Source organism: Neopelma chrysocephalum, unplaced genomic scaffold (genome assembly GCF_003984885.1).
Source record: "Neopelma chrysocephalum unplaced genomic scaffold, ASM398488v2 Primary Assembly neopelma1_63, whole genome shotgun sequence".
NCBI lineage: Eukaryota > Metazoa > Chordata > Aves > Passeriformes > Pipridae > Neopelma > Neopelma chrysocephalum.
Window position 1 is genome coordinate 5,518,356 of NW_020897720.1, and position 21,915 is coordinate 5,540,270.

General features: G+C 44.8%; 1 protein-coding gene across 3 annotated transcripts; it reads right to left on the bottom strand.

Moving 5' to 3' along the window:
* Positions 1 to 1,747: 1,747 nt before the first annotated feature.
* LOC113967176 (sulfate transporter-like) lies at positions 1,748 to 17,519 on the bottom strand. 3 transcript variants are annotated; one of them, XM_027682567.1, is made up of 4 exons: positions 17,420 to 17,484; positions 16,322 to 16,325; positions 12,003 to 12,656; positions 1,748 to 9,765 (listed from the first exon to the last, which is right to left on the bottom strand). In XM_027682567.1, the coding sequence occupies exons 3-4, from the start codon at positions 12,642 to 12,644 to the stop codon at positions 8,260 to 8,262; spliced, it is 2,148 nt and encodes a 715-aa protein (XP_027538368.1). In that variant the 5' UTR covers positions 12,645 to 12,656; positions 16,322 to 16,325; positions 17,420 to 17,484; the 3' UTR covers positions 1,748 to 8,259. The 3 variants fall into 3 exon arrangements, with proteins under 3 accessions (XP_027538368.1, XP_027538369.1, XP_027538370.1); XM_027682568.1 differs by lacking the exon at positions 16,322 to 16,325 and having other exon boundaries at positions 17,420 to 17,519; XM_027682569.1 differs by lacking the exon at positions 17,420 to 17,484 and having other exon boundaries at positions 16,288 to 16,559.
* Positions 17,520 to 21,915: the final 4,396 nt, after the last annotated feature.

A 21,915-nucleotide genomic window follows, 5' to 3' on the forward strand; every position in this document is an offset into this window, starting at 1 on the left:
TTCCTTGAGCTCTGGCAGCCTTGGGGCTGTGACCACTTCCCTGGGGAGCCTGTTCAGTGCCTGACCACCCTCTGGGGGAAGAACCTTTTCCCAATATCCAGCCTAACCCTCCCCTGAGACAGCTTCATATTATGTCAAGTAACAGTGAAATACATGACAGCAATTTCATAAGGCTGAGTATGTAATACCAGGTGCTGTAACTACACATATTGTGAAGTACAAGTAGCATCAAACCTGACCAACTCTGTCATTTCTTTCATTTTAGGAATATGGTCCTGACCCACAGGAGGATGCTGCTCCCTGGTACATGGCACATCACTGTCACCACATTGCTGATTACCTGTTATTGATCCTGAAACAAACCACAGCTGGGTTGCACAGAGCAGCAGGGTGAACAAGGTGAAAGCCACGAACCATCAATCAATGCCCTGGTTTACATGGGCAGGGAACCTCCCCGAGTGCCTGTGTGTGTGCAACATGGTGTGGGAGAACAGAGCACACAGCTGTGTGTACACTGTGCATTGCAACAGGGACCCTGTCAGGGGAAACAGGGACTGAGGACTCACCAAACACGTGTGGCTCTTCTTTCCAAAACTTATAGCTGCAGCATCTTCTGAGGCAGAGCAGTGGATATTGTCTAATCAGCTTCAGGGAGGCTTTTGACACCTTCTCTCAGCAAACTCAGGTAGTGTGGGCTGGATGAGTGGACAGCGAGGTGGACTGAGACCTGACTGAATGGCAGATCCCAGAGGATCGTAATCAGGGTCTAGTTTGGAGGCCTGTCACTAGTGGTGTCCATCAGGGTTCAGTACTGGGCCCAGCATTGTTTAACCTACTCACCAATGACTCGGATGAAGGGGTCAATGCCTCCTCAGCAAGTTCACTGACACAAAGCTGGAGGAGTGGCTGATCCCCCAGAGGGCTGTGCAGCCCTTCAGAGGGACCTCGAGAGGTTGGAGAGACAGAGACAGGCAGAGAGGAACCGTCTGAAATTCAGCAAGGCAAATGCCTGCACCTGGGGAGGAACAACCCTGGGCACCCATACAAGCTGGGAGCTGACCTGCTGGAGAGCAGCTCTGCAGGGAAGGACTGGGGGTCCTGCTGGATGACAAGTTGTCCGTGACCTGCAGTGTGTCCTGGGGGCCAAGGCCAATGGTATCCTGAGGTGCATTAGGATGAGCCTTGCCAGCAAGTCAGGGAGGTGATCCTGCCCCTCTGCTGAGCCCTGGTGAGGCACATCTGCAGTGCTGTGTCCAGGTCTGGGCTCCCTAGTACAAGAGAGACATGGAGCTCCTGGAGCGGGTCCAGCAGAGGCTGCAGAGATGATGAAGGGATGGAGCATCTCCCTGATGAGGAAAGGCTGAGGGAGCTGGGGCTGTTCAGCCTCGAGAGGAGACACTGAGAGGGGACCTGAACAATGTCTGTCAGTGTCTGCAGGGAGGGGTCAGAGGATGGACCAGGCTCTGCTCGGGGGTGCCCAGCAATGGGACAGGAGGCAACGGGCAGGAACTGGTGCCCAGGAAGTTCCACCTGAACATTAGGAAGAGCTTCTTTACTGTGCAAGTGACAGATTGCCCAGAGAGGGCGTGGAGTCTCCCTCACAGGGGATATTCCAGAACCATCTGGACACAGTCCTGTGCCATGTGCTCTGGGATGACCCTGCTGGACCAGGGAGGTGGGATCAGGTGTCCCTTCTGCAACCTGTCCTGTCCTGTGACTCTGTGATCAAGCACACGTCCAACAACAGAAAAAAACATAAATACCATCTTTTAATTGTGCTAAAGAAACCCAATGATTTTACCATATTTGATAGAAAATTCTCATGCTAAAAAATCTTCTACAATGGCAATAAGGCACATTAGCATTTAAAAATAACAACTGATACAGCTCAGACAGAGACACTGTAAAGGAGAGCCAACACCACACAGAGGATAGACACCAGAAATGATGGCAGAACACAGATGACTACTGAAAAAATAAAACTGATGCCACCAAATAAGGTGACTTTTTATAGATATTATATGACTTTCCCACATTTTATTCAAATAACACATAAACTACTTTGTAAACTGGTCAGCTGACCAATGTGATCTGTTCCAGTCCCAAGGTCCTGTTGGCAAAGTTTGCCATTTCGTTTGTTCTGTGAAAGATTACGTCACAAATATCTAAAATTATTCTGAATTTAAAATAATTCAACAAATCATACCCCAGAATATACCAAGGTACTAGAGATGATGGTCAGGGATAGAAGACTGATGCCTCATGTGCTTTTCAGAAAAAGTGACATTTTACTTCTCCTTAACCATGTTTCAGCTGCATTTCAAATATACATAAAATTTACTTCTTTAGATAAAAAATCAGATATCAAAAACTTGGACCCAAGTTCAGCAAAATGTGTTTCCTATCTTCTTGTGGAATATTGGTATCATTTGGGAGCTGGACTAAGAGCTAAGTGCTTTCAGAGCTGGAGAGAGCTGCAATTCAAATATTTTTAGCAGTAAATTTACCTCAATGGAGATTTGATTCTCTATTCAATGCTGAAATATTTTGTGCATTTGCATATTAAAGAATACCAATATGCCTCAGCTTATAGATCCCTAGAAAATAAAATAGAAAGGCACTAATTATACTATGAACTATATATATATATATATATATTAAATATTTGCCATTTTACCTAATGAGAGGCCTCATTTTTAGCATTGCAAGGATCTCAAATGAAAAGGCAAGACTCAGAATTATTTCCACTTCAGGCAGAATTTGACTGAAATAGTAAAGATCAGGTTGATTTTCACATGAGCAGTTGATCCTACAAAGGCTTATGAACATGATGACACAGTGCAAGTAATTCTTGGGATTTACCAAGGTCATTCACAGTGCAAAGTCTGCACTAAAGACATGACTCCCTTTGGCTGTGCCAGCAGAGAAATGCAATGCTCTCCTTGTGTGGAGAGTTATATCAATATTGAAGTCTCAAACCAGCATCCTACACTGAGACTCAGCAGAACCAACTAAGCTACACAAAGTACCTTGTGTGGCACGAGCAGCAGATTGAATATTTGCATCACAGCTTCATTGGCTTAGCCATGTCAATGAAAAAAAAATTTAAAATGTAAATCACCTCAAGCATTTAAAACACTTTTCTAAAGCATGTGAAAAAAAACCCCACAACAGAAGATAATGCCCTGAAAGAGACTATTTGCCTGAAGAGTTTCACCCTCAAACAGATCTAGGACCAAGCACAGGCAGAGTTCAGGGCCAACCTCAGCACAGGGCTGTGGGAAGCAGATGGGTTTGGAGCAGCTTAAAACCCCAGTGTGGCAGCCAGGATGTTTTCCTGCCTGCAGTACCTCACCTCTGCTTTTCAAACCCATCATCGGTGGATTTTAATGTCTCTTGACAAAAGCCAGCAGGAGTGAGCAGAGCCAAAGCGTGGCTGTGGGCTTTCTCCCAAGAGAGACACCCTTCCATGGGCATGGAGCACAGTCATGGCAGCTCTGTTGCCCTGCCTGGGAGAGATAAATATTAGACAAAAAAAAAATAACCATAAAACCAGAAATCCCTTACATACGTATCTCAGGACAGTGACTGAGGAGGAACTGAGCAGAGCACTGAGGAACCAGGTCCTGTGTTGTTATTACACTCCCTGTGGAGAAAGGCACAGGGCTGCACAACGCTGTGTCCCAGGAGCCCCATAATAAAGACAGCTCCAGGTTAATTTGTCATTCCTGGACAGCACCAACAGTTACACAAACCCTCTCCCAGTCCCAAACCAGGCTGAGGCTCCAGCATGGGGACACACACAGAAGTGCTCCCCTATCAGCTGCCCACAGCCCCCTTTCTCCCAGTCCCAGCACCCACAGGATTCCTGGGGTTTTGGGGTTGTTTTCCTCTCTCTGTTCAGGAGCTTTAGCCTTATCAAAAGATCTGCCATGAAAACTGAGCAGCAGGTCACATGTAACAGCAACATACACAAAACCAATGATTCTTCTATTTACAGTCAACTATATGCAATGTCTTGCAGCAAAACACAGAAAGAAGCATCAAGAAGTTGGAGGTGGGTCCTGCAGTGAATTAGGAGCAGGTGGAACTGCAATGGCTCACAAGGAAATCAGGATCACTAAATCACACAATGTCATTATGAATCCAAAAATAAGCACCACTGCAATGCCTTTCCCTGTTTTGTGAAGTGGACCTAAAATGGTTTTCATGTCACCAATGTCAAAACACTCACTCAAGTGAAACATTTATTAGTGCAGCTGCCACGTTAAGAGGAACTGACACTACTATCTATAGCAGCAACACACGAGGAAAAAAGAGCCTGACATTTAGCAGGAGATTGCTAAAGACATTTCTAGGAGTCTTTAGTACAGCCGAGGCTGTGAGTGTTAATTTCCATAATGCCATGTTGTTGTCATTAATGAATGTGCTAATGATCTCGTAATTCTTCATTTAGAGTGATAATTGCTGATTAGTACCTTTGGGAATGGAGATAAAATGATTTATACCATCTTCCAGTCTAGCTTGGGGTTCTGAAGTTTGCACCTGGGAGGGAACATTCCTGTTCTGGACAGATGCATAAACCCAAAACCAATTGTTCTGAGAGTCCCTCTTCCCATAGTTTACATTCAGCTGTGAGGTAGGGAGGAGAGAAGGCAGTGAGATTTCCCCTTAAAAAATCTGGTACATGTTCTCCACTGTTCATTTAGAACAGTAGAAGGCAGAAGAGCCCTTTCCAGGACAGAAGCAGGAGTATCACAAAAGCATAACAGGATATATGCAACTGCTGCAACCATCACACAGCAGCAAAAGATACATATATATATATATATATGTACTCACACAAATATATACATACACATATAGCTCTGTGTGTGGATATATACGAAATTCCTTTATAAAACAAATTCTTTAGGACAATAGCTTTCAATCAGTGGTCCCTGATTCCTAAAGATGAAATTGGATTACTTTAAATGGTCCATAAACATATTCAAGCAAAATGTGCTTCTTGCCAGTAGGCTTAAATCAGATTCATGTCACTGCTAAAAAGTTATTCTAGGCCTAAAAGGAAATGGCTGAAATCCATTGTTCTAAGAAATTCCAGCCATAATAAGCTCTAATCTTCAGTTAATTCCAAAGGATTCTATTACACTGAACCGTCTGGCAAATGCAATTTATTTTGGTTCCCTTTTAAACAGGGCAGTGTGCATTAATATAGAGTTATTAATACTATGACCTCTGGATGTTATCTTAAATAAGAACATTAGAAGTTTTTCTTTGGGTTGCCTGGCTGTTTTTGCTGTTGCATTTTAGTTCTTGTGTTTTCCTTTATGGAATTTGGAAGCTGCATTGCCAGTTATGGCTGTGCAAACAGCACTGAGGACAAATACAATGTGGTCTAGTTAAACATAAATCACTTCAGTACATCTTTTACCTATAATGTAATTTAATTATTGGGAAAATCAATTCATGGCTGTTTTATTGTGCTTCTATGTAAATAAATACCCAGGAGCTACAAATACCCATTCTGCTAGATGTGGAAAGTATTAACATTAAAATTAACACTGCTGTTCCTCCCTTCCTGACACAGGTAGAAATGGATTTGAAAAAACATCACTTAATAAATAAAGGTTTTCCCCCTCTCACTTAGAATTTGGCTACACAAACCTGTGCATGGTCACAGATCAGAAGACTTCCACCTGGGCAGCATGGAAAGAGTATGGTAGGGAGGGAAAGAGGAAAGAATCACCCAGAGAAATTTCTACTTGACTTCTGTCCCACTTGTGGCTGACCTGCCTTAAAGTCTCCTGGCCAGCTGCTCCTTCCTCCTCTCCCTCTCTCCTGCCCATGCCTGAGAGAAAAAGGGGTGAGAACAAGTAGCTGCAGGTAAGCAGGAAAATTTACAATAACAACGTGCTGTAATTTTTCATCAGGGCTTTAAGTGTTTCTAGCACTGCTCTGCCCTCTGGCAATATAGTAGTTAAAATCAGCATTTAGAAATTATACTGAGGCTTTTGTTCAAAGTTCCAGAGATTCTGTGAACGAACTGTGCTGAAAAGGGACTCCCCCAGGCCATGGCCCCCTGTGGGGACAAACCTTCCCACCCAGGGTCTCTGATTGAGAACTCAACACAAACCAGGTTTGGTTAGGAGCTAAAGCATAACTTCCATCCTGCACTAACTGCACTCCCTGCTTTTATTAGCTCAGGCTAATCTGCTCTGGTAATGCCAATTCAGTAATTACAATTACCCAAACTGCATAAAGGATTCTTAGCCCAGAATAAAAAAGTTCATGCAGAAAAGGAAAAAATTCAGCAGAATTTGGGATTCACCTCCTTATAAACAAGCCTCGAACAGAACAATAATTGTGGGGTTTGAATACTGCAGAAGCTTTAGCATTTTCTCTCTGATACACAGAGGCTTCTTTCCTTAACAGTGCCAGTTCCAGGACATGGAATGCACAGATCTCAGTTATATGCTCCTTTTCAATATGTGCTACAGCCACCCCCCTCCCTCCCCCAGTATTTCTATAGGCTGCCATGAGGTCCTAAAAAAATGTAGCATGTTCAGTTAACACATACAGGACTCATCTTCCTGCTGTCTCGTCCTTCTCTTGAGGTCCCACCTCCTAGAGTAGAGTGTTACGTGACATTCAGCTTTCACAGAAAGAAGAGAATAGTTACTGGTCCTTGATCAGAAAAAAAAAGAAGAAAACACTCTAAACTCAAAATATATTTCTATTTAGTAAACGTTTCACAATTCATATTGCATTTTATGCCTTTTTTGACTCCTGACTTATTATTTTTGAATGATTAAGGATGAGAATATTGTTGGTAAACAGCACCTTTCCCTTTTGAAAGCTGTGAAGCACCTACAATTCAGACTGTAAACTCTCCTGGGAGAAAGTACCATCTTCCAAAGATGTACTGTGTGCTGTGTATAACTGCTACTCAGTAAAAACTGTTAATGTCCCCATTCTGCCTTCATAATTGTATCCTATCACCATAAGGAAAGAGAACCTTTTCCTACCCAGTGCTTGCATTTCAGCATGAAGAACAGGCACTCTTCACTGTTCTGAATAATTTAAAATCCAAGTAAAAAGTTCTATTCACACTGACCTGGCGAAACAAAGTTCAGTAAAGACTTTTCTTGGCTCCTTTTCCAATGACTGTATTTTTTGGTCTGTGCATCCCCCTTGCATAAAGTCCCTGGCAGAGCACGTGCCAAGGGTCTATGGTCAATAAAACCTGCATTCACACCCGAAGTCTGTGCGACATGAACACATTTGGATAGATGTTGGATAATCTATTTGGCCCTTTCCATTTTGGTGCCTGTGCTTCTGTTTGCCTGGCATATAAAACTGCCTATAAGGGACTGTTTTCTGTTGAAACTCAAGAACTAGATATTTTCCATATCTAATGTCCCCAATCCTAAAGAGCTCCTAAATATTAGGAAAACAACTGACTGACCATAAGGATGAACCAGACTTCTAAGCAGTCACCTCTGAATAAAAATCATTAAAATCAAACTAGAGAGGTAACATTTCCATAGGCACAGGCACATAAAGGCCTGGAAAAATAAGATAACCATGCCCCCGTGGCCTGGCTGCATTAGGAGACAGTGCCAAAGCCTCTGGAGGTGATAGGTGGTTGGTTAGAAGCTATTCATGAAGATCTTTTCATGCATGTTTAGATTTGATTTATCTACCTGTTATTTACCTTCAGGAAGGTTAAAAAAATCAAACACAGCAAAGTAAAGACCAGAGCAAAAAGTCCCTGTCAGTCATTCCTTAGCAAACATAAGGGTGTGGAGATGGAAAAGCAATCCCAGAACGAGGGACAAGAAATGAGCTGCCTCGTTCTTCAGCTGGACAGGATGACCAGACTACTTTAGAATCCTGCCCCATCCATAAAGACAGGGTTGCAATAAAGACTTCAATGCTGATGATCAAAACTTAGAGGGGAACTGAGACACTGAAAGTTCAAGAGAGAAGAGAAAGATGAGATGAACAACCATATGAAAACTCTTAGAGTCACAGATTAGCCACATTCAAGCTAAGAATTGCCTTTGTTCAGTACCGCTTATTGAATCACTACACCTGGCAGGCAAATTTAAAGCATCTACGCAGACTGCACAGCAACCAGTGTGCTAAGAACCACCCTGCCCTTTTTATCTGAGTGCACATATATTGATTGCATAGATATACAGACCCACAGACACTTTTTCCCAGGCTTTGTTCCAACTTGCTGTCTTTTCACAGCTAGTCCTTAGAAGCACTGGTCCCACTGCGTCCCTGGGTGCCCAATGCAAAGTCCACAGCCTGGTGCACACTGTGGAAGAGAAGGTGGTCCTCCCCCTCTTTAAAGAATTCCCCTCGGATCAGGGAACTCCTCACTGAAGGATTGCACTGGGCCAGGAGCACATGGACATCTATCTCCTTGTAGTCCTTGCAGACCTCCTTGAGCGTGCATATTCCTGCCGTGTCCAAAAACTGCACTGCACAACAGTCAATCACTATTGTGTGAAACTCCAGAGGTTCAGACACAAAATCCATGGAGATGCTGGTCTGGTTGTCACCAGAACCCACCTCTTTCTCTCTAAGCATTCTTTTTGCTGCCTTTTTCTTTGCTGCCTTCACCCAGACTGGGTTGACCCCAGTTTGCTTGTACAGGGTGGATTTGAAGCACTCCTTGTTGATGTAGTAGAGCGGGGCTTCGAAACGGAACACCACGATCCCTGGCTTGGTTTGCAGGTTCTTGTAAGCAGACAGGGATTCGTAGGTCTCGGACTCTGCCACCCAGCCAAGCAGAGGTGCCTCCGGCCTCTGAGTTCGGAAGATGACGCAGAGCATGGAGAAGCAAACACCAACCAAAAGACCAATTTCGGTGCTGATGAGTGCTGTGGCTGCCATGGTAACTCCCCAGATCACTGTGTCCACTCTGCTCAAGTGCCACATTTTTGGTAGGTCCCTGAACTTCCGCAGGGCTCCTCTGAGGTTTACGATGGTTATGACAGCAAGGACACATTTCTGAAGGGAATAAAATAAAGGTGCAATCACAAGGAGGACTAAGAGGATTACCAAACTAGTCACCATGCCAGAGACTTGCGTCCTACAGCCTGTGGACTCCTTGACAAGAGTCTTGGCAAGAGCTGCGCTGGTTGTGAAGCAATGGAAGAAGGAGGGGATGATGTTGCAGAAGCCAATGGCATACATTTCCTGGTTGGCCCTCACAGAGTAACCATGCTTCTTGGCAAACATCTCCGAGAGAGAGACCGTGATGGCAAAGCCAATGACAGCGATGGCAACAGCATCCAAAGCCACACTGGGAATGAGGGTCCAGTCTGGAGGGCGGGGTGGCAGAAACCCAGTCGGGATGTGCCCAGAAATGCTCGAGCCATAAGTCTCTTTTAGCTTCCCAAAGTGAGATGCCAGAGTAGCTGCCACGACCACAACTAGTTCAACTGGTATCGGAGCCTTGAGCTTGGATTTAAAACGTTCATTAAGCTCTTTGGCTGGGATAAGCACAAGAAAGCACAAGAAGCTGGTGATGAGATCACAGATGTTGGTCTTGTGTATGTTTTTGAAGATGTTTATCCAGGTGACTATGAGAGAGCCGATGCCTCCGCTCCGTGGAATGTCCAGGCCCAGGAGATACTTGACTTGTGAGGTCAGGACGGTGTAGGAGGCGCCCGTGACAAATCCACTCAGCAACGAATCGGAGAGGTACACTGAGACAAAGCCCACTTGAAAGAAACCCATGGCCACCTAGAAGGAGTTGATCACACACAACAGATTAGGACACAGATCTTGCAGATTTTCTCCGTGTGGGGCTCTGGAGGGAGCTGCAGTAAAATAAACCTACTGTGCACGGCTCTGGAGGACAAGGCATGGTCTGAGCATGGAGAAAAGAGTCTCCAGCAACCAAAGCAGGCTTTTTGGGGGGGGGGGTCTTCATATTCTGAACCTGTGTTGATTGTTTGCTCATGGGTCCAGCTGTAACTGCTGGTTATCCTGGTGGGGAAAAAAGAAAGCCTGGCAAAAACCGCCACGTTTGAAATACTGGCTGCTTTTTCCATTTCTCTCTCAGTTCTTTTAACCTCTGTGAACTTTGCAGGGATCTAAAAACTTTTCTAGTGGCCTTTGTCTCTCTTACACTGGAGTTCACAGCCTGCAATAAAACCACAGCTTATGGTGTAACAGCTGTCCTTTGCACTGCATAAGGTTTGGTGCATCTGACTCAGTATATGAGCTGCAAACTCCTGTGATGCAGATCATATAAACTGAGATAATTTTTTAAGTGTCTTGCCATTAATTTTTATTAATGCTATTTGAAGGGACAAATGTCTTTCATTGGAATGACTGGTTTTATGGATACCTACCCTACACATGCCTCTTCACACCTGGTAAATGTCCCTTCCTCCCCATCACACTTCATGCCAAATAGAGAAAGGACCTTCTCACAGCAATGTGGCAGAAACATTTTAATTCCCTGTGCTGGCCAACGGGGTTGTCTACACTGTTATCTCAAGACTGCAGGCCAGAACTTACAGGTATTAAACTTTCAGAGATGCCAATTTGATATATCCCCTTAGGTAGTTAAGGCAAAAAATGAAGAAGGCTGAGATTTCCATGAGAACCATAAAGTACTACTGAAGAGAAGGCAGGACCCGGACTGACAGGAAATCAGCTCAGAGCCAAGCTCTAAAAAAAAAACCAAACAAACAACTCCCTTACAGCCTTGGTAATTAAATTAATTCAAGGTTTTTCTAAGTGTAAAACATTAACAATAATTGGCATAACCTAATTATGCTGTAGGCAACTGGTGTGAGAACTCTTGCTTTTTATAATTTGATTGTAAAGTTTCTGCTACAAAGAACATGTGATTTTGGTTGGAGCTTCAAAAAAAAATTTGAGGGTGTGAAGACCTATTGGTTGGTCTTCAGGGAGACAGCAAGTAGAATATGCCTGATGTTCAGAGGGACTGAAGATAAAGTAATCTAACTTCTTCATATAAAGAAACCTAATTGTACTTATACTTCCAAAGAATATTAAGTGCAATTAACAACTCCAAAACTTCATCTATGTGATGAAAAACAAAATCCAGTGCAGATCAGGAGGTCCAGAATATTTTTGAAATTGCTCAACTTGAACTTGTAGTACAAGAAAAAGTTCCAGGTTGTGCCTAAAATCAGTGTTTTAGAGTATCACAGCTGTGTTTCTTTTCCCCTCCCATACAGTTTAATTAGCTATCACCATGGACATTTAAGAACAAATGAATGTGAACTCACAGACTCAAAATACCACAGCTCTGCAGTACCATTAAAACTAATCCCATTCTGGTTAATGCATGACACTCTAAAACAAACATACCTGCTTTCATTTCAGCAAGCAGTGAATTCTAGGAAGTAAGTAGAGATAGACTGGTAAAATATTGTTGAGTAATATATTTTTATATGGTAATAATTTAAAGTTTCATTTCAAATACACTGTATCCTCTCAGTAGTGTCCTTTCCATACAATGCCATTGCTTCGGATTTAACTGGGCAAACAGCAAAGTTTTATAAGCACAGTGATAAATAAAAAGAAACTGGAGATCCTTTTTTTTTTTTTTTTTAAAGGCAAATGCCTGAAGTCTGGAATTAAGAGCTGATGCACATTTTTCCCCATTGAAATGGGGGGATAAGCTATAAGCTAGAAAAAAGAAATAAAACTTCAGGCCACAGCAAAGAAGGTGGTGAGCAGATGGTGAGAGCAGTAGGTGGGGTGTGCAGGTCCTTGCAGTCCACAATAGAGAAGGAATGAAAGCCCAAAATGCTGTTAAAAAAAGGAAAGCACCCAAAGGAGTTTCCTGCACCACAGTAACTCCAGCCCTCCCTGCATCCACTGCCCTGAGACACAGACTGAGGACACGTGCAAACCCAGCAGGGTGTTCACGGGCACAACCACCTAAAGAAGAATTATAACTATTTCCACATCATACCTGTTTGTCCACCTCCTCTTACCTGATAAACTCCAGCTAAGAAGCTCACGGTGACTGCCACTGTAATCGCGTAGCAGCTTCTGTCACAGAGCAGCTCCTGCCATGTCCCATTCACTGGGGAAAGGGTGGTGTTCACATGTGCTGCTGCACCTGGGGGAACGCTGAGCACAGCTGGCTCCACGTCATAGCCAGCTCTCTCCATTTCACGATCCACCACTTGTCCCATCATCAGGCAAGTCACACCGAAGATGCTAACCGAGATGTGGCGGGAGGTTCCAAATATGCAATAAATAAGACTCGCAAAAAAGGACGTATAGAGGCCATAAATAGGCTCCACTCCAGCCAAGAGAGAATAGGCAATTGACTGTGGGACTAATAAGACCCCCACGATCACCCCGGACATTAAATCTCCCAGGAGATCCTCCCTTAGTTTGTATTTAGGAAGCCACTGTAAGATGGGAAAGAAACCAAAAACCCAGTCTTTAACTTTGGTTGGAGTGCAGCTGCAGGTTTTCTTTGCTTGCTTAACCACCAGAGCCTTCATGCTCCTCTTCTTCTCTTGGGGTTCCAAGAACATTCTGTGATGGAAACTGCATTTGGCATCATCTCCTTCCGGCCCCTCAGTCACTGCATGGATGTTGTTGGTTTCTGTCATTGCTGCCATCGCAAGGACTTACTAAAACACAAAGAAAGACCACCTGCATTAAACCATAAATGAATGTACTCTCTGAGACTTTTTTTAGAGAGTGAACACAGTATTTATGGAAAGTAAGGGCTGAAAGTGTTAGTTCAGCAGAGAGAAAGCAATTTCCAAGCAATTTGGGAAAGATCCTCGCCATCTTATCCCTGTTAATCAAGGAATGACCTTTCCTAGGAGGGAAGCTGATCCCATAGAATACACCTGCTGCTGGCAATGTTGTGAAATGGAAAGGAATGCAGCAGCACTGCTCCTCTGGGAGCCTTCCTTGAGAAAATCTTTATCTGCAGCCTGTTTCACCATGCAAAGCCAGACACAGGGTTTATTGTAGTCCAACAGAAATTTCAATACAGTTGCTGAAAATTAACTAAATATGGTACATTTCTAGAAATGTACAGCTTGGTCAAAATCTCTTGTGGATTATTTTTTTTAATGCAGTGATTGCACCTGCCAAATACTGTAAAGACTTGCTATCTGAGAAGTGGCATTATTTCAGCCAGTGACACACTGGGGGGAACAAAGTGTTCTTCACGCCTTTTAAAAGCTGGTTTTTCAAGTAAATTACAACCGACTAAAACAATACACACCAGTGGAAAACATATTAATGGGCACAATGAAAGGTAAGTGGAACACTACCACTAGAGCTTGTGCTCTGTCCAAGCTGCCCACAAACAGTAAAACAGGGTGATTATACCAAAGCACATTTAATACTGGAAACATACTGCCTGACTGTGAGAGAGCACAGTCTTGATAAGCTATAATGAAAGTTGACAGTAATAAGTGACTGTCAGCATTTATACAGCACTCCCATTTCCAGAAAACATCCAGAATCCTCCAGAAAACTCTTTCAGCCACAATACCTGCTACAACCAGCATTTTGAGGTTGATAACTTTCAGCCAGAAACCCACTGGCCTGGTGCTACAGTGGTGTCAAGGCGAGAGACAGCAGGAGAACCCTGAAAAGTCTCACTGCCAGGCTTCCCTTTTGACCACTGCAGTCCCAGAGTGCCAGTAACAACCTACCTCTTATATGCTACTTACGTCTCCTCTGTGCAGTGCAAACATCAAACAAACTACTGTCTGTGCAATGTTTACCACTGACTTAATTACCAAATTGCTACTGGAATTAACAGTGCTGAGGATGCCACAGTCTGTCTCAAAATATGTTCACTTAATCACCATTTCACAACTAGACATAAAATCACAGAATTGTAGAGTCATTCAGGTTGGAAAATCCCTCTAAGACCATTGAGTTCAACCATTCCTCCAGCACTGCCAAGTCCCAATAACCCATGTCCCCAAGTACTACATCTACACATCTTTTAAATCTCTCCAGGGATGGTGACTCCACCAGTTCCCTGGGCAGCCTGTGCTAGGGCTGGACAACCCTCTCAGTGAAGAAATTTTTCCTAACACTCACTGCTACTATCACTTCAGTGAGTCTTTCAAAAACATGTGAGGGGAGAAGTGACAGAAGTGAATTTGTGCAGTGCTTAAGCTAACTTCCCTTGTCTAATGCTTTCCAATTCAGTATCTTAAATGTGTTTTAGAATAATCATGGGCTCAGAAGACCCATATGAAGAATCAAGATCTTTACAAGGAGGAAACATGCACTGCAAGACACTACATGCTCAAAATGACACTGGAGGAGACCCCACCCCTACCTTTCAGGTATCTAATCTCACCTACCTTTAAAGGACTCCAGAGTGTGCTCAGGGATAATTTACAGCACTCACAAAACTGCCCCCAAATACCACACAGTGAGAATGAAGTATTAAAAAAGCCTATGTCTGCTCTACTCTGCTTAAGCACATTCTAGAGTTGTATTTGCTCAAGAAGTTTTATTCATTTTACAAGCACAGAGTTACAAATCAAAAAGCTTTTCACCCACTCAAAGCTCAGCAAATCAATACTGTAAAAGCTGAGGGGAAAAAAAAATCACCTCACACTACCTTTTATGTGTAGCAAATTATTTGGATGAGTTTGATTTCTAGATTTTAGTGATGAAAATCCTCCTGATTCCACTCTCCCTCATGCAGGACTTGTAGACAGCTCCTTTAACCCCGGGGTTTTCTAATGTGCCAGGGAACTCCAACACAAAACCCAGACAGCTCGGATTAGTTCTGCTGTAAAACATTTGCATGGTAGATGATGCCTGGGTTTTGGTCGTGTCCAGAAAGCAGAGAAATGTTCTAACTAAAAATCTCTTTGGCTATGAACCTCTGAGCATATACTGGGTCTTTGTGTTTGACTTGCATGACAGCTTTCTCTACGTGGCATGAAAAGGGCCTTTCATCACACAGTCCCTGCCTCTCCCCATGTCAGGATAAAAGGAAATGACACAATTTCTAACCCCCCTTTTCACCCTCTTCTGCCTCAGTGTTGCTCTGTGTTATTTTTATAACCGTTAGCCCAAGCTTGCCTAAGAAAACTGGATTTTATTCCTAAACATAAAAAAAAAATAGAAAACCCCATTGGTTTAATGGATAGGACACTGAAGGATATTCTGTATATTTAGATGGGAAAAGGAGCCACTGTGTTTTTTATTTTGAAAGCTGCTATTTATGTACAACTTCGTATGCCTAGAATTCACTTTTATCAGTTCCTTTCAGCTTGATTAAGGTCTTCAGGGTGTGTCTGTTTGCCACAAACTTTACTCAAGATAAAAAGAAAAAGACTATAACACAGAACTGAGGGATTTTCCAGTATCTCTCTGTTGTAAGTGACTGCCAGTCACTTATCAAGTGACTAAAGATATGGGGAGGTTCTGCAGTTCTGGAGATCTGATGACTTTCACAGACTCTTTCTGGAGCCCATCTGGGCCTTTCTTTCTGATCCCATGACATAGCAGAGGTGAGCTACCACCTGCCCGGCATCTGTCTTTGGGGGAACACAACCTGCAGCACAGGGCTGGCTTGCACATTCCTCTGTCACAGATCACAGTCACTTGACAGTAAGGGAAAAATTGATTGTGAACCTCATTCACCTACTGAAATAATGTACTACAAGCTTAAACTGAAGATGTGAGCATTCAAGAGTAGAAACTAAATCAAAGGTTAATCAGAAGTATTCCTTCTATTACACTCATCTCAGTTTTCCACATTATTTTTCTACATTTCATGTGCACGAGTTGACACTGTATGTGATCACTACCCACTCTCATGTACCTGTTTTGCTAGACATGAAAAGTTAAAAACGAATGTATAAACACATGATCTAAAGAGACATGAACAATTCCTGAAGAGCTGTAAAGGAGAAGTAGGTGAATCAGAAATCCATGAACTGAACCAGAGCTGGGATACTACCTCTGGGTCCTTGGAAAATCTCCCCCTAAGAGTATCAAAGGAGAGCATATCACAATATTTTGACAAGTAAATCTTTGATCTTACTTTTGTTGGACAACGGCCTTTTTCAAATAATGTCTTAACTCTTGTGGAGCAACAAGGAAATTCAATATTGCCATGATAACACCGAGATAAGCACCGGAACAGCACTGTATGCACCTTGGAATTTGACAAAATACTTAATATCCTCCAATGAAACATTCAAGCCACAAACATTTACTTCAACAAAGGACTTAAAATAATGTGAATACCAAAAAAAGACATACCATGTTTAAACAATACATTTGGGAGCAGAACGACCTTACTTTTGGCACAGCAACCACCAGCCGTTCAATCATGCGGGAAAACCTGCAAAGCCGGACAATAAAACCTCGCTTGTGTGAAATATGTAATCTCCTCCTACTTCAAGTGTCGGTTCTCCTGAGCAGCAGCAGCGAAGCTGCTCACCAGCCTCTCTGGGGAAGATCCCACGGAATCGGCAGCCCCGCTGGCAACCAGCTTTTCCAGGAAGGTCATCTCACCTCCGAGAGCAGCTGTACGAGTGTGTTGGCTGCTCTGCCCTGCCCTGGGTGAAGCAGATCCCTCCTTCAGACCAGCTACAGCCTCGCACGGTGCTCCGGCAGGTTCCATCCGAACTGGATTTTTTTACGGAGAGTTTGCTAAGAAGTACTTCCACCAAGTTAGGGCCCTCCTCCCGCCCTTACTGTGGGCAAGCAAAGGTGAAGCACTGAAGAGCTGCTGTGTTGGGCGGTGAGGAGGATGGGCGGTGGAAGGGCTGCCCAAAGGTATTTCCTGGGGCCGCCAGCTCAGCTGCCCACCACGGCCCCAGCCCAGCTCCATCCGCAGGGCAGCAGGGACAGAGCCCGTCCGGCTCCCAGGGGAAACCCACGCACTGGGACTGTGCTGGCTAACGGAGTGCTTACAAGAATGCTGTTTGTTGAGCTGGCTGGGTTTTTTTATATTAACAAAACCCTGCAAGAAGAAGAGACACCAAGAAGAACCCCACACGCTGTTTACACTCCTGAAATCGCGAAGTTTTGCTGAGAGCTCGTGTGTGGCTCTGGGAGCCAACCAACCAGCAACTTACGCTGCCGGGAGGGCGAAAGGGAAGTAAGTCACAGCAGCATTTTAGTTTGTAAAGCAACACTCACTTTCACCCGCCGGGTCCCGAATACAACATTCACTTCCACTGCCTTCACATCCAGCCCCTCCGCTCCCGCCTCGGCAGGAGCTCTCGCTATGGACCCGCGGCTTCCATCTGCCGCTTTCCTCCTCTTACCCTGCGGAGCCGCTCCCAGGGGGGCTGTGAGCAGGAGCCGAGGAGGGTCCGCGGCCGGACGCCGCTGCCGCCCCGACCCCCTGCCCGGCCCGGGCCGCCTCTCCTCCCTCGCCACTCACCGCGGGGCCGCCGGCGGCTCCTGCAGACCTCGGGTGGATGGGACCGACGGACAGACGGACCGACGGAGGGGCGGACCGAGCGCGGCGGCTCCCGTTGGCACCGCCCCACGAGGGGCCGGGAGCGGCGGGCAGGGAGGACGGGCAGGGCCGCGCCTCTCAGCCCGCCCGGCCCCGCTGCCGAACGGATGCCACGTGTGGTCCGAGTGAGGAGGGGCCCGCGGGACGGCTGGTGCAGAGAGTGGCTCCCCGGTTCTGTTCCTGTTCCTGTAGCCGGGGAAAAAACCCGCCCTGCAGCGAGGAACCCGCTCCGTTGTTGAGGAACCCACGTTTCAGGCAGGGAAGTCGCACTCACGCTTCTAAGTTGAAAGATTGATTAGGGTTGGTAACGCGAGGTAAAAGAGCTTAAACTTTCCGCAGATAGGGAAACGGCAACAGGTTCTGATAAAGGAAAGGGCCCCTTTTTCCTCTGAGGTACCACAAGGATTCGTAAAAAATAAGTCTTTCAAAATCCCTCCGCGATGTTTGTTTTGGTGTCCGGGTGTGTCTGGGAGGTACTTCCAGCTGGGACGGACGGAGGATCCCTGACAATGTCGGTATTAAAAACACCAGGTTTTTGTTCAGTACTCTGATTTTCTCTCTAGGCTGGAGGTCAAGGCTGAAGGGGCCATGCCCAGCCTCGTCTGCCTTTCCTTCATCGTTTGCACAGAAAAGCAGACATTTGATCTGAAATCAAACATTGCCCAATATTTGCGTTCCAGGTGGAACCTTGAGCTGTCAAAAACCCATCAATACACAGTTGGAGAAAGCGAGCCCAGCTTCGAGCTGCAGAATCCATGTTCATGTCTTTCAGTGTTAGGCAAATGCTCTCAATCTTGCTGTAGAAATACTGAATATTTCCATAGGAAACATTTACGCTCTCCATTAGGGTTTAACTAGATGTCATGGTAACTAGAACAGGCAAGCTGCAAAGGAAATAAAATAGCTCCCTCCCTCTCCCCTGACTATCCACTGTCAAAAGAACCAGTGACTTTGACTTCCCAATCCCCTTAGGGACTTCCACGGGAGTGGAATTTGAGTTTGAAGTATATGGTGACTCCAAGATGACCAGATTGACATGTATGACAAAAGCAGTAAGAGGAACCTTATGTTTAGGGACGCTGCAGAATCCTAGCAAGAAATCACAAACCCAAGCAACAGGCGTTACAGCATTTTCATTGTTGTCCTAGAGGCTGTGGAACAACTTGGAGCATGAAATGCATCATGTCTTCATGGACAAAACAAGTAATATCTTCTTGGAACATGATAAAAAAAATAATCCTATGCATTATTTTTTTCCTGAACCACTGGTATCATTAAGGTTTTTTTTCTTTTTAGTTTTACACTGATTTTCTAAAAAAATGGGGGGAAAAATCCAAGCAAATATTTAAGATAATTAAATCAGTTACCTTCCATCTGCTTTCCTTTTCTCAAGAATTATTAAGCTTTATGGTTAATATTTGTGTGCTAAGGGAATTTTGGTCTTGGAGAAATGTGCCCCTGGGCTCCTCGCACTCCAGAATCTCCTGCCAGGGAGCAGTGAGCTGGGGCTTGCTGACCCACAAACACCAGCATGTGCCATCCCACTCAGTCTGCCTGGCAAACCCACTGCCTCCGGCTCTCCAGAGTTCTCCATCATCTTTATAAATATCAAATCTCCAGAGACCAGTTTCTCAAACTGCAAAATAATTTTGGAAAACGCTCCGTTTTGTTCCACCGAGCACACGCTCCTGGGCAGCCCAGGGAAGCCCTCACACCTTGCTTTTTGCCCAGCAGCTCTTGTACCGCCCCACTGTGCCCTGGTCTCACCCAGCAAATTTCTCCACAGGCTGCATGTGATGGGGTTATAATCCCTCTCTACTCTGATGATAAACCCTAATTGCAGTGGCTCTCCCTGGTTCTTCTCAGTCTTTTCCAGGTTTCCAGCTCTGCTTTATCACTCAGCAGATAAGGGCACCCTCTGATTTCCCCCAGCTGGTTTATGCCACCTGGTCCCCAGCCTTGCATAAGGAGCCTCCTGCTTTCAGTCACGTCCTCCTGGTACCTCCCTGCCCAGTGTCCTGGTCCTGCTGGGTGCACCTCCACGGGAGGGCTATGGTGGAAGTGCCTAAACCCATGATATTTTGTCTCCTTGCCCTTCCTTCCCTGTGCAACTCACAGTCCACTGAGATTTGGGCCTGCATTTGCATTATGTTGCGTTAAGTTTGGAGATGGAGAAGATGGGAACTGCCTGGTTCCCATCTGTGAAATCCCTCTGTGTGTCAAAGCTGGGACAAACCTTCCTCCCCATCCAGGCATCTGGTCACCTAGACCTGCTGGGCTGAGAAGGCCTCAGCGTCAGACATACAGTGTCTAGATGTGGCAGGTCTGCCTTACTTAGACAGCCCATCAGACTAAGTAACAGAAAGAGGCCTGTCCTAGTGTTTGAAATGCATTTAATTTAATTCAGTCACATCATTCCATGCTTGGCAAAACCAAAAAAGAAGAGCCATAAAATCAGCTACTTCACTCACCTCCCGTCTTAAGGCTTCTATCAAGGATGAGACAAATGCCAAGTAAGAATGAAGTAGGTGGAGGGAAGGGGGCATAAAAAACCCCGAAAGATGCAATGAATCCGAGTTCTTAGATAGTCAAAATACTTAAGCCATAAAGATATCAAAAAAGAAATAAGCTCTGTCCATATCTCAGGACTACGTATGTCACAATTATATTGCTATCAAGAGTGTTCTGCACAGATATCTGTGCAGAACTGCTACACTCTCAGTGTATGTCATGGTCCAATATTGTCTTCTAGAGTCAAAAACTAATTAGGTAATAAAATTTTCAGTGTTGTGTGTTAAAAACCTTAGTTAATTTCTGGACTCCGGTATTTTCTTACATTGCTTTCATCTAGGCTTTCACCTCTTTGTTTCCTCAAGGCTAATGCATGGAGTATTAAAACTACAAATCTCAAATTCTGAAGTCTCTTTGCAAACAGGCAAATGTGCGGGAAAATAAAACCACACCATCAGATTAGTACCTGACTCAGAAATTCTACCTTTCTGGATATTAATTTTTGTCCAAAAGCTTTGTGAGCCTGCAGCAGTATTAAAATTTTTCTTTTTTTCCAGTCTACTTGAAGTCCTTTGCTTTTGTCATCTAGTAGGGATTATAAAGTTCTTATCTCCTGGATCACATGAATTTGGCCTACAACAGAGTCACCTTCTTTTGCTCTGTTTTGGCAAGCGTTCACATCAGCCCCAAATTGAGTCTCATAAGTCTCACAGTGAATAGCTACCTGCACTTTTCCCTCCAAATTACATGCTGGGCAAGTTTCATCCAGACAATTAATGTCTTTGTTTTGGTCACCAGGTCCCGTAGGTTCCGGGTTTAAGCCAAGTACTTCAATCTTAGTGCTGTACTGTATTACCTGTGATGGATGTGCCAAAGGCAGCGTCACACCTGTCTAGTGAGGGCTGCCCAGCTCTTCCTGAAAGCACAAATGGCCTTTGCCCAGCCTCCTGCACATATACTCCCTTCTCAAACTGCTCCCAACCCCTCTGAAAGCATCCTCTGAATGTGACTCTGCTTGTGAGAACTGGATGGTTCAGGTTTCTGGGAGGACCCTTCTCTAAACAGGTCACAGACATTTCTGCCAGGGGCTCAGAGATTCAGGGAGCTGATGGCTGGCATCGGGGGAAAGGTGAACTCAGTACCTCATCCTTTCCCTGGGGAAAGTAAACACCATCACAGTGTTAAAAAAATGTGAACTACTTGCAGGCAAGGGGGTAGCTATATACCCAGAAAATGCTGCTGAGGGCAGCTGCCTCAAGTGCAGGAACTGCTCAGCACCCTGCTGCCAGTTGCCCTTCCTTCTGCTAGTGATGGGAAGAGTGGACTCCAGTCCTCCCACTATAGCCTGTGGCTGAAGACACAGAAATATGTTTGTAATGCCAGTTTTGCTGAGGAAATGCTCAGCTGATATTTCAGAAGGGGCTACAGAGGTGCTGATGTTTCCTAAGGGTAGTCAATGTGTGGTGCTCTGTGAGATGGTGGGAAGGGAGTGACTTAAAATACAATGTTTGAGTCAGTCTCACTCTCTGTAGGGATTTGCAGCAGTGCAGTAACTCAGTCTGCAGCAGCAGCACTGAACTGCATTGGCTGGTCACAGCTCCTTCATCTGGGGTGACAGCCAGAGAGAAGCCCAGGTAATAAAAGTGCTGAAGGACAGGCTCATTTCTTTTGCCTCATTTGAGTTGTTGAGTGCAGCTGTCCTTCGTGTCTTGCTGGCTCCAAGCAGTAAGGAATACCTGCAAAGTCACCTTGAGCTACTGCTGAGCTCCCAGAATTTGGCCACGCACTTTCTGTTATGCTGACAGTTGATGTGTGCAGCAGACCAAGGACTGAGGATACATTACAGTTTGGCCAGTCCATCTAAGCCATGAAGGGAGATGTTACTCTAAATCTGAGATGGATTTTGC

Excerpts from the sequence above, each read along its gene's own strand:
- LOC113967176 (XM_027682568.1), bottom strand. The coding sequence starts at position 12,644 with ATGGCAGCAATGACAGAAACCAACAACATCCATGCAGTGACTGAGGGG. Across the intron at positions 9,766-12,002 it reads TCTTAGCTGGAGTTTATCAG|GTGGCCATGGGTTTCTTTCA; the intron begins GTAAGAGGAGGT and ends AACTCCTTCTAG.